The 12,575-nt window shown below is 43.5% G+C and overlaps 1 protein-coding gene across 5 annotated transcripts in view; it reads left to right on the plus strand.

Moving 5' to 3' along the window:
• Positions 1 to 12,575, plus strand: part of Itgb6 (integrin subunit beta 6) — a 124,739-nt gene that overhangs the window by 82,403 nt on the left and 29,761 nt on the right. For all 5 annotated transcript variants that reach the window (XM_021156163.3, XM_085834855.1, XM_029474427.2 and 2 more), the window contains 2 exons: positions 7,441 to 7,530; positions 12,354 to 12,488. In XM_021156163.3, coding sequence (XP_021011822.1) covers positions 7,441 to 7,530; positions 12,354 to 12,488 — 225 coding nt within the window. The remainder of the gene's footprint in view (positions 1 to 7,440; positions 7,531 to 12,353; positions 12,489 to 12,575) is intronic.

The raw sequence follows: 12,575 nt of genomic DNA on the forward strand, positions 1-12,575 counted from the left end.
CTTGCTCATTCATTCATTCATTTAATAGTTTGTGTGCTTTACTTACGGAGCACTGGGAGAACAGAGAATAAAAGGCAGGTTCTGTCCTTGTGGGCTTAGTCTACTGAAGGGAAGTGGACAAAAAAAAATGACAAATGAAGAAATAACAAAGAGTGACTTTTAAATGTGCTGCCCAAGGAATGGAAGGGAATGGTGTTCAGCAATGGAGAACAGCCAAATGGAAAGACTGAGAGTTTTCCATGAAGAGGATCTTCAGGGAAGATTCCATCCAAGAGGGGTTGTGCTAACAACCAGAAAGTTGAGAGGCATTGAGAGTAGGCACATGCAAAGGCCCTGGGGTAGCAAACAACCCATCCCCAGAATATACAAGGAACAGAATAAGAACATTCAAAAGTCAGTCAGCTTGGAGTGACCTAAGGTAGAAGGAGAAGGCAGGTCCATGGAAAGCAGACACACAAAATATACCACCTTTGTAGCAAAGCAGAGATGCTCACACAAGCATATGGCCAGCTGAATACTGAACACTTCATAGGACTAACAGATCCAAGTCTTAAAGATATAATGTCCTTATTTTCCAAGTCAAGAACTATTGTTTACATATGGTTCTCAGTTGTTGGTGCTTATCAGACTGTCCTAGGCGGCTTTTAAAAGCCAAATTATTGCTCAGGCCACATCCTGACCTGATTAAATTGACACCATTGGATCAGACACTGAGGTCAGCATCTTTCCATTTCCTCTGCATAGCCAACCATTCTGCACCTTATGAACATGCAGGCTCTGATGCAGATGTCTATGCGATATGTCTATAACTCAGCATGTGTGACAAGCTCCAAGGAGATGCTGATGCTGTGGTCCATTTGCAGCACTTGGAGTGCGGAGGCTCACGGCTCTGTAGCAGTCCTTGCGCACACTCTGTTTGTTATCTTCGTGTCCCCTCCATAACCTTCCTTCCAGCGATTCTTCAAAGTTTTATTACCTGTCCATTGGTCTGCAGAACACACAGGCTGTTACTGAAACCCATCTCCCCCTTTCATTTTGAAAGGCCTTTCTAAAGCTTAGAGAGCCTGGATGTTCATTCTGTAGCCAAGGTGTGCCCTCCATCTCTGAAAGCAGGCTAATCTCATTAAGAGGAGCCATGAAGTGTCCTGGGTAACAAATACTCCACACAGCCCCTTTGTTCTCAGAATCTCCTCCACTCAGATGCCTGTGCGCATCTGTTTGTCTCATAACAGTCTGCACTGTGGCCCACTCGTTTTTCCCTTATCACAGTGATTGCTCTAGAGCACTCGCTCAGCTGTGTGTGTGCTACTGCTCCTGGCTGACAAGATAATTACATTCCGGGCAGACTGGGAGAAAGACAGGTAGTGCTCAAAAGTTCCAAGCCTGACTACCTAGTCATTGCTGGTACGGACTTCAAGATCAAGCACCTGATTTAATTAGCACACTCCCATCCTGCCTGCCTGCCTGTCTGCCTGCCTGCCCGAGGAATGCTGACAATGGAAAGCCTGAAGTCAACGCAGATATCATGCAACCCAGAGACAGACAGTCATGCCACCCTCTTGCCAGAAACAATGACACGTTCCTCTTGGAATCTTGGGTGTCCTGGTAACAGAGGGAAGCCTAGGGGTAAACTTTTGCATAATACCCAGAGCCCTGTATTTACTAATAATGGACAGTGAGAACTGGGGAAATAAAAACCCCACAAGAATGAATGAAAGGCCCTGAAGCAGAAAGCCTTCGCAGTTGAACCCAGAATCATTTATGTCAGCAGGTCCAGGCTCCAACTCTGGAAGAATCACATGCTTTTCCACAGAAGCAAGGCTTTACCACCAAGGACAAGATAAATAAGGGAGTACTGGTTTCCTACGTACTACCCCATCCAGCCCCACCCAGCTTTTCATTCCTTCCTACGTTTCTTTTGAGCCGCAGCATTCGAGTTTGACATTCCTGCACTGGGTAGGAAAGTGTTTTAAAATCTGAATCACTAAGCATACATAGAGGGCATTGAGATCTTAACTTTCTAATGAGACACCCGTGTTCATTTGCTGTTGGCATTTGTACCCATCCCTCCCACGGCAGCCTAATAGAAGACAGCGAGCATTGGCCTAGAGCCACAGTCTGCTTCCACCACCTAAACTTTGGTGCCTGGGCAAGATGCCGCCTGCCCTGATTCAACTAAAGGTGTAAGGCTACAGTGAACAACGCATATACCCCTCTGTTCTGCACGATGCCCCCCCCCCCAGAAAGGTATCCAACTCCCATTACTAGAAATATGACCTTAAGTAGGCTCAATGGGGACAAAAATCACCATGTATCACACATGGACTCTTAATCTAACAGGAACAGTGTTCTTTCATGGAGGCACAGAGTGTCAGATACTTGAGGCAAAGGCACCGTGGGACAATGGAATTAGGGAATCCATGTTTCTGGTGGCTTGGCATGGAGTATATTTTCAGGTGCTTCTTTGCTGTCTGCATGTCTTTGGTGAGGCATCTAGGGGGTCTTCAACCCCTTTGAAAATAAGATTGTTAGTGGATGGATCTCAGGGCCCCCAATGGAGGAGCTAGAGAAAGTACCCAAGGAGCTAAAGGGATCTGCAACCCTATAGGTGGAACAACATTGTGAACTAACCAGTACCCCGGAGCTCTTGACTCTAGCTGCATATGTATCGAAAGATGGCCTAGTCGGCCATCACTGGAAAGAGAGGCCCATTGGACTTGCAAACTTTATATGTCCCAGTACAGGGGAATGCCAGGGCCAAGGGGTGGGGGTGGGTGGGTAGGGGAGTAGGGGGGAGGGTATGGGGGACTTTTGGGATAGCATTGGAAATGTAAACGAGGAAAATACCTAATTAAAAAAAAAAGAAAATAAGATTGTTTTCTTGTTGAGTTTTAAGAGGTCCTCCGAAGTAATAGCTTTATGTGATGTATCCTCTGTAAGTGTTCTTCTTCAGCCTGTGGCTTGTCTTCTCGTTCTCTTAAGTTGTCTTTCCCGTATCATAACTGTTTTTCTTTATACCTAGCTCATCTTTCATCTGCCTCGTGGATCAGTTTTTTCAGTATGGTAGCAAAATATCATCACCCAAAATCAAGACCATCTAAAATTTCTCCTGTGATATCTTTCATGAGATATGTTTTTCAGTCTTTCAAGTAGGCTAGTCTCCTTTTGGAGTTAGATTTTACAAAGGATGGGGTGCACATATGTGCGTAGATTCGTGGACAGTTGTTCCAGTACCATTTGCTGAGAAGACTACTTTAGCTTCTTCATAATGTTCTTGCTTGTTGGGAAAGATCCATTGATTTTACTTCTGTTAGCCAGTTTCTGGGCTTCCTGTTCTTTTTAATTGATCTATTTGTCGATACCATACTTTTTGAGGACTGGAGCTTTATAGTAAATCTTGAAGTTCACTTCCTCTATTTCAGTTGGCTATTCTGGGCCTTTTGCTGCTTCTTATAGACTTTAGCATCCGTTTATTGAGATCTACAAAATAACTTGTTTGTACTTTGATGGGGACAGCATTAGATCTATAGACGGAATTCTTCCTTTGAAGTCTTATTCATCACTCTTTCTATAGGTAGTGAGTTTTGTGTTCTACTTAAAACATTTTTTTTAGCCCAAGCCCAGGAAGGCTGTGGTGGTTTGAGTGAGAATGTCTCCATAGGTTCACAGACTTGAATACTGGGTCCCTAGTTGGTGGCATCATTTAAGGGGAGTAAGAGGTGTGGCCTTGTTAGAGGAAGTATGACACTTGAGGGCAGTGAGCTTTGGAAGCTTTGGGCTTCTTCCTACTTTCAGAGGGTATATGCTACTTGTGCATTATAGAGAGAAAAATATAGGATGGGAGAATCCTATTAGGAAGAAGTAAAGATAAAGAAGTGAGAAAAATCTTTGTTAGATTAGATGAAATATTTGTGAGCAGATTAGATCCGAGCTAACATCCTGGTAAATGCATTTCAGTAAACTATAGTTAACAAGTGTATTTTGAGGTAGACTACTGATACAACGCTGAATAAGTGTTGCCGAGATAAAAACAGTGCTGTGCATAAGATAAAGTCGTGGTACCCGTGATACATTACTGAGGCTGCATAGAGAGGAGCAAGCAAGCACAAGCCCAGACGGAAACCAGCAGTGGCTGCTAAGCACTGAGTTTCCTAAGTTGTTTATGCAAGCTTCCAGGGGATGTGTGGAACGTTGACACCTGATTTCCTCCATTGAACAAGAGACATGAAGAGTGTGGGCAGTAGAAAACCATGGCCAATGAGCTTGGAGGTAGTGAGGAGTCCTCAAGACTGTAGCCATGTTACAAGAGGAGGATGTGGAGAGATCTAGGCTTGAGTCACCACCCTCCAGGGCAAAAAAACAAATCAGGAGGGCCTGAAAGACGACAGTTAATACCAAACTTCCACGCAGAAGTCAGTGGACCTCTTGAGAGTCCCTCTAGAGGAAGTGCACCAGAGCAGGAATGGACATCCTGTCAGGAGCTGTCTGTCCCTTGCAAGGCAGAAATGTCAAGAGCCCTCCCAAAGCAAAGAATGCTTACCAAGGTCCTCAGTCATTCTATCAGAGGAGAAAGCCACTCCCTGCCAGTCCACGGGTGACACAGGTAATCATACATCCCCCTGCTCTTAGCCAAGACAATGTGTATACCTAAAACTGGCCTGACAGCTGGGCACTGAGTGCCACTGAGTGTGGAGATGCTCTCTGAAGGTTGGAGTGTTAGGGGATAAATTCGGACACGGTGTTGTCCAATGGCTGCCGGCTGAGCGATCCCTTGCCACGTGCGAACATGCACTGTTAAGCAAACAAGCCATCCGTTTTTGAGACAGAAGCAGAGTGAACAAATAAATAAGAAAACCCAGGTGATCCAAAAGAGCACACAGCCAGGAAGTCCTGGGCGGTGCAGCAGGGGGATCCAAGAAGCTCTATAATTAGGATAATCCTCGGAGGGAGAATAGAGAGTCTGCGGCCACACATGAGACTGCATTTCTAATGAGCTCCTGTGCCATCGTGTTTATAGCCTTCACTGTTGCTGACACCACTGTCTTAGTCATAGGGCTGTAATTCATCAGCAGGCGTGAGAGGCAGCTCTTCTCTAACTTTAAACACGTTTAACCACAACAATTTAGAACGACGCTTTAAGGTTTTAATGAAGGAAAGGCATTTGATACATACTTACAATAATCATAATGCTGTACAGATTTAAAGCACAAGTTTTCACAGTCTTAGACCATTAAGCCAAATTGTCATGTTTCTAGTTAATTATTTGAAATAGTTTGGGGGAGAAATCAGCCTCCAAAAATTAATTAATAGTTTTCCTCCATATAATTGCCAGTGTCATCACTGGCTACTGCTACTGGCTGCCAGCTTCCTTTGTACCCTGGCTCTAGTGGCAATCAGCAAGTGTGATTAACATTAAGCACTTGTCCTAATAGCCAAATGCCAAATGTCATACCGCATGCAGGATGGTAATTACACATTAGGAAGCGGGTGGGATCAGCATCATTAGCCAAGAATTAACCCCAAATGCAGAGCCACTTGAACCGGTGCTTGCAAAAAAACACAGCATCTCATCCTTGGAGATACTAAAATGTCCTTCAAGAGTGGCAATTCTGTGCCCAGCTAAGGACCTTGAGATTCCTTTTCAAAAGGATCCAAACCTTTCTTTGTCTAGAACAAAGGTTTCTGCAGCCGTCTCTTCCAAGATCAGGCAAATTTGCACACATCCCCCGGCTCCACTCCACTGGAATCCAAGCTCCTATGTAGGTATTTGCTGTTAAGCTCAGGCTCATGCTTCATGGCCTTTTGTGACATGTGTTTATTTGAAGAGGTAAGTCGGTGAGGCAGGGCCGTCCTCAGTTTTCACAAGCTCTCCCTTACTCTGGGAAATGTAAGGGGCCTTCTCCAGCATGCTGTGATTGGAAGGAGTAAGATGAGAAGTGTCACCTGCCACTGCTGCCCTTGGCCCCCTCAGTACTAAGGCACAGCATCAAAGTGGCAGCAGCTGACACTTGTGAGGATTCAGATTTCAGCGACTTTGAACATGAACATGGGACTAAGTAGAATGTTTCAAACCACCCCCCACCCCCAAAACTGAAGCCCATTGTTTCCGTACTAGAAGTGGAGAGAGCTAGGGTTTCCCCAGGTGCATACCTCTGACAGGCCCCTGGGGCCACCAGGTGCCTTTGCATTATGACCTTGGGCCGGCTTCAGGGCTCCTTTGCTTCTCTCCCTTCCCCTGGGCCTGGCTTCTTAGAGTCACTATGGCAATTAGTGATGACTGTTCTAATCGAGTGCTGGGCTTTTCCTGAACCACTTCAATGGTCTCTGGAATAAGAGAGTCTTAGTCAGGGTTATTATCACTACGATGGAACACCATGACCAAAAGGAACTTGAAATGAAAGGGTTCATTTGGCTTATAAAGTCCATCACCGAAGGAGGTCAGGACCGGAGGAACACTACTTACTGGCTGATTCCTCAGGGTTTGCTCAGCCTACTGTCTTGTAGAACTTAGGACAACCAGCACAGAATTGGCAGCACCCACAATGGGTTGAGGCTTCCTGCATTAATCACTAATTAAGAAAATGCCCTACAGGCTTGCCTACAGCCTCATCTTACTGAGGCATCTTCTCAATTGAGTGACCACCCACCCTTCTCTGAGGACTATAGATTGTGTCTATAAGTTGATCTAAAACTAGCTAGGACAGATAGGGTGTCAAAATTTCCTTGGACCTATAGAGATGCCCTAAATGTATAACTTGACTCTTCTTTGCAAAGCCTAATCTTCTAGCCACACTCCAGGCCTAGAATGTTAAACCAATAGTGGACATCCTCCCGGGGTGGAAAGGCCATCCCAGGAGAAGCGATGTAAACAGAGAATGCAAACTAGTCAGGACTGGTTCTAATGAATCGAGATGCAGGTAGGAGCAATTCCGACTAGTTCTAGGACTATCCTGACTCCCTACAGGGCTGCTCATCACAAGTAGAAGCAGAGAGTTAATGGAGAGTTGGAGAGTTAACAGCTAACATGCAAGCCTTCCCTCCTTTTCTCCACCAGCTGATCATTCGTTAAGAGCTCTAGACCCAACGACAGAAGCAACCTCGTTCCCTACTTCCCTTTGTGTGCACCAAAATGTGGTTTCTTCAGCAATGGGAAAAGAAAGACATTCATGGAGGCCTGACCAAAACTTCTGGTCAAAGGATGTTACATAAATCTCATTAGGACTTGAGACTTGACTCTGATGTGGTCTAAATCCCAGCTGTGGAATATGGCAAACCTAGATTCCCCAGTGGCAACTTAGACCCACCTGTAGCCAGCATCCTGGGGCTAGTTAGTCAGAGGGTACCACTGACAGCAAGCTGAACTTTGCCCTTAGCATTTCTCAGTAGTAACTGTGAACCACCAAACATTGACCTTATTCCCTGTTCTGTTGTTGTTTACAGAACTATGCGAAACTCATTCCTGGAGCAACTGTTGGACTGCTTCAGAAGGATTCTGGGAACATCCTTCAGCTGATCATCTCTTCTTATGAAGTATGCTATTTCCCCTTGCAAGCAGTTGGCTCCCTTTACAGTACCTCATTGCCATCCAGACACTAAGATGTAGGTAGGGAAATGCACTTCTGTTTGTTTGTGGAAGGACTGTTCATCCAAGAAAGCCCCTCTCCATCCATGCAACTGAAATACAGATTCTTATTTACTTATTTCACCCATCTTTCCAAAGGGAGTAGTAGGTAGAAAAACCAAAGACCTCCACACTGAGGTTGTTTTAGGATTATAACCTACACAGAAGTGTGGCCTCGGGGAAAACTTTAATACAACGGAAAAGACTCTGAGTCATGAGTGAACACCTCTCTGCTAAACAAACAAACAACAGCATAAATTGCCAGTGTGTTATGTGGGGATCTAACCCCACAGGTCCAAAGGGAGAAGGTTAAACACAAAGAAAACTACAAGAGCTGACCACACGCCAAAATACCAAAAGCTCAGTAAGCACTGGGTATATCTATCAGGTTCCCTAGTATTTCCAAAGGAGCAGAGGCCACTGTCTAAGCTTTCCTGGTTGCTCTGATAAAACATCCCGAGAAGAGAAGCGTAGGGGAGAAAGGCTCAATTTTGGTTCACAGTTCCAGCTCAGAGTCCATCCATCAGAGGGGGAAAGTCACAGGGCAGGGGTTGGGGACAGTTGGTCACATGATCAGAGTAAGGCAGGCTCTCCTCTAACTGCCACATGCTGGTCTTTTGGTCCTAAACATCATTTTCCTTTTTTGTCTTTCCTTACAAATAAATAATAAATAAACAATAAATAATCCTAAAATTTGGATAGGCATTTAAAAAAGAAGAAGAAAAAGAAAAACTTTTAGAAGTCAGTATAGCTCCAGGATTTTTTTTTTCAAAGAGCAATTACCTAATAAGGAATGGTAATAATAAATTTCTCCAAAATTTTGATGTTTGAAAATTGCCCATTAATGATCCATATGTAATGATCTACCCCAATGCTGGGTATGTATGAAGCCAGTGTTCCTTATCTAAACTACAGGCAGAATCGCCTGAGCAGCTTTTTAGAAAGTTAGTCCTCCTGCGATTCCTTCCACAGACATCTTGGAGCTGTTCAGAGGAAGGGCAGAGGCAGGGTTTAGGAAGATAAATAACCCCCATGCGATTTTTGACACTACCTCACCAATTTCAAAACTTGTGCAACAAGGTGGAAAGCAAGCTACCCCTTCTCAAAGACTCCATTTTCTTTAGAGAATGAAGCACAGCGGTATCCACTACCGCTGTACAAGGCTGGGCGATTTTGCTCCCTAGCAATGATCAGATGTTGCAGTTTTCTTAGCACTCATCAAAAATTAATCACATGTCAGCTCATCCTTAAAATTCTTCCAGTCAGAAAGACCTGTCAACAACAAGAACAACAACAACACACACACACACACACCGTGTGTGCCTCCACTTTCTCATATACTAACTAAAGTTCTAATGTGTAGACTCAAATAGAATCACAAAGCAATCCCTTCCCTGGCTTATGCTGCATTCCATTTTCTTTAGTTTTATACTCTAGAAAGTGTTGGCTGCTAACCACTTCAAAGAAATGAGGCAAACAAGGCAACAGTGGCTATTACTCAGCCCGTCGGCCAACCCCATCCACGCCCCTACTTGCTTCCTTCTAGGGATTGTCTCACTTAGAATTTCCAGATTGCTCATGCAGTTTGCAAGGTAGTTGAAATCAAGTCATTACACATTTGAATGGAATTTGGGGTCTTAATTTATGGCCTCAAAAAACACCAAGGACTGGGCCTGGAAAGATGGCTCAGGGGTTAGGAGCACTGGGTACTCTTGCTGAAGGTGTGGGTTTAATTCGCAACGCCCATGTGGCAGCTCATGAGGATATGGTGCCCCTTCTCAGGCCTCCACTGGCACTGGGCACACACAGTGTGCACACATACACAGGCATACACTCATAGTGTGCACACATACACAGGCATGCATACATAGTGTGCCCACATACACAGGCATACATACAGACAAAACACTCATTTACATAAAGGAAAATAGCAAGAAGCACCTACCAATCTGCTAGGTTACATTAGTCTAGAGTTCTTGTTGTAGCCATTTGATTCATGAGGTGACATGTGTAAAAGATTGTGACACTTGTTTAGAAATATTATTTTTTATTCTGTTATTCTTAAATGCATTTGGAAAAGACTTTCGAATAGAAAAACCTATAGACAGAATTTCTTCTTTAGGTGAGAGAGAGAGAGAGATTGATTAACTTCTAGCAAGGCAGAAGCCCCTTGTCGCTACAAACATTAGCTAAGTGTTTTTAAATGCTGTCTTGATATAAAAAAGAAAACACTTAAAACTGGTTGTGTACTCTCTCACCCACTCATTAATTTCCTTCCTTCCCTTACTACATACTAAAGGCAACTGAAGCGTGGCCGCAGGGGGTTGGCTGCTCTACTGGAATTTTACCTCTAGGAAGGAATTCATTTGTGTTCTTTGCCCAGCCTTGTAGGAGATGCTAAAAAAATAAAAAAATAAAAAAATTAATGAGTGGAATGATGAGACAAATAAGTTAGTGTTTATATCCTTTACTTGGGAAATATACATTAGTAATATTCCCAATAAAATTTGCACACTAGTACTCAATTATTTCAATGCTGAGATTCCTGTCATTTAGGCTGGACAATGCCACCCACTAGTTCTTATTGTCACCAGCACACACATCCCTTTTTTCTTATTCAGCTTCTGACCAACTCTCCACTCTCTCCAGCATTATTTCCCCCCTAATTCTTGGTGATTTTAGCATAACACACTTTGGAGGGCTGAGACAATAGCTTGTTCAATAAGGCACTTACCTTTCATGCATGAGCACTTAAGCTGGATCACCAGAAGGCACACAGAGAAGCTGGCATGGTGCACATTTGCAATCCCATTGTGAAGGCCCAGACAGGCAGATGCCTAGAGCTTGCTGGCCAGCCAGCCTAGCCAATTTGGTGAGTAGGAGGCTAATGAGAGACTCTGACTCAATAAACCAAATGGGTGGTCTCTGGAACCAACACCTGAGTTGTCCTGTGGCTTCCACACACACACTTACACAAGTGTGCCCTCGTGTGCATGAGCTCATGAGCATATATACTTTCATGTGTACACCAGACTCTGGAAGAAGTCGAGTTATTGTTCCATGCAGTGGAAAAAATTATACTTCAGAAAAAATTCAAGCAAAAATTGAGGGAAAGGGATAGAGCACATTATACCCCCAGTGTCATAGGTATATAGATGATAGATGATAGAAGATAGGTAGATAGATAGATGCATACATACATACATACAAGATATACACCAACAATAAAATAGGTATGAACTCAAAACTTTTTGTCTGAATTGAAATATAACTCAACTTATGATATTTAAGTACTTTATTAGGTTTTGTTGTTTGACATTTTTGTTTTGTTTCCTTATATATGTTATAAGTAACTGAGGAATAGAAAAAGCAAGATGAGAACCTCTCAGAATAGACATTCAGTCTTATCCAAGATCTGACTTGATGACAGTCAAGGCATAATAACTCCCCCAAATAACTTTAAGGTACAACTCTCCCACACACCACACTTTACCACCTCTAAGGTTTGGGGGGTCTGGAGGTATAACTCATTGGTGAGTGTTGGGGTGGCATTATATAGGACCTATGTTTGATTCCCATCCATCATGGTAAGAGAACAAATATAGGTCCATTTTGTAATTAGTGAGGTCTTTACAGCCATTACGTGTCAGGTGGCAAAGAGATTATCATCTTCATCACAATCGCGATTATTGCCATTTCATATCATCACATTCGCTTTTGCTGCTTAAAATGTTAAGTGTAGTAGCTATTGTAAGATATGCTAACAGTTTTTGAACTATGACTCAATATTGAAATGAACAGTTGTTATATATGCAGAAATGGACCCAACAAAACAGCAGAATGTAAATTTGCTATCAGTGAAGTAAGTGTTCATTGCTAGGGATAGATGAGAGCCTGCTCTCCTCCGAGAGCAGCATGGGGGGCTCTCTGAGAACCAAGACGCATCGATGCGTACAAGTGAAGGGTACCATTATCATATCTGTACATTGTTACATATGCACCACTGGTCTTTATGATGCCAAGCTATGCAACCCAGGTCAGGAGAACTTGCTGAATCCTTCAGAGTGCATGAAACAACTTGCAGGCAATAATTGGCTCCTGTCTGTCCCATGCTGTGCAAAAGCACCTTCAGAAATATTGTCATAGCTTACTTACCATGAGATAGTATATCTCAACATTGACAATGTCTGAGGAATACACACACACACAATGTATATATCTATATCTATATATCTATATATCTATATATACACACACACATACAGTATATATCACATATATAATATATATCACAGTCCTGCTTGATTAGTGAAATGATGAATTTAGCTTTATGAATTTATAGTTGTTTACTTTGTTCTCATATGCGTATATCACATGAACATGCACGAGCACAGTCACATACACCTAAGCATGCGTATGGGTGTTGGTTCTCACCTTTCACCTTGTTTAAGATAGGGAGTCTCTTGTTTCTTGTTAATTCGCTGCTACGTATGCCAGAAAGCAAGCCAGGCTTCTCTTGTCTCTGCCTGGCAGCACATCACAGGTTGGAGAGTACAGACTTAAGACCTGGGATCCTCTTTACATGGGTCCTGAGAATTAGAACTCAGGCCCTCCTTCCACAGCAAGAGTTTTACGCACTAAGTCATCTCCCTAGCATCAAGCAGTTTCTTCTTCTGGCTGGATTTCCTTTTTACTTATGACTTCCCTTAACCCTTTCTTGTCTACACTAAAGGAACTGCGGTCTGAGGTGGAACTGGAAGTGTTAGGGGACACAGAAGGACTCAACCTGTCTTTCACAGCTCTCTGTAACAATGGCGTCCTCTTCCCACACCAAAAGAAATGCTCCCACATGAAAGTCGGAGACACAGTAAGTAGATCCCTGGTAGATCTTTAGAAACAACAATTTGATGGGTTACAGGCTCAGCTTGCTGAAGCTGGGTTTCTTGGCGAAGCC

Source organism: Mus caroli, unplaced genomic scaffold, assembly GCF_978045245.1.
Source record: "Mus caroli unplaced genomic scaffold, Mus_caroli_1 scaffold_2, whole genome shotgun sequence".
Classification (NCBI taxonomy): Eukaryota; Metazoa; Chordata; class Mammalia; order Rodentia; family Muridae; genus Mus; species Mus caroli.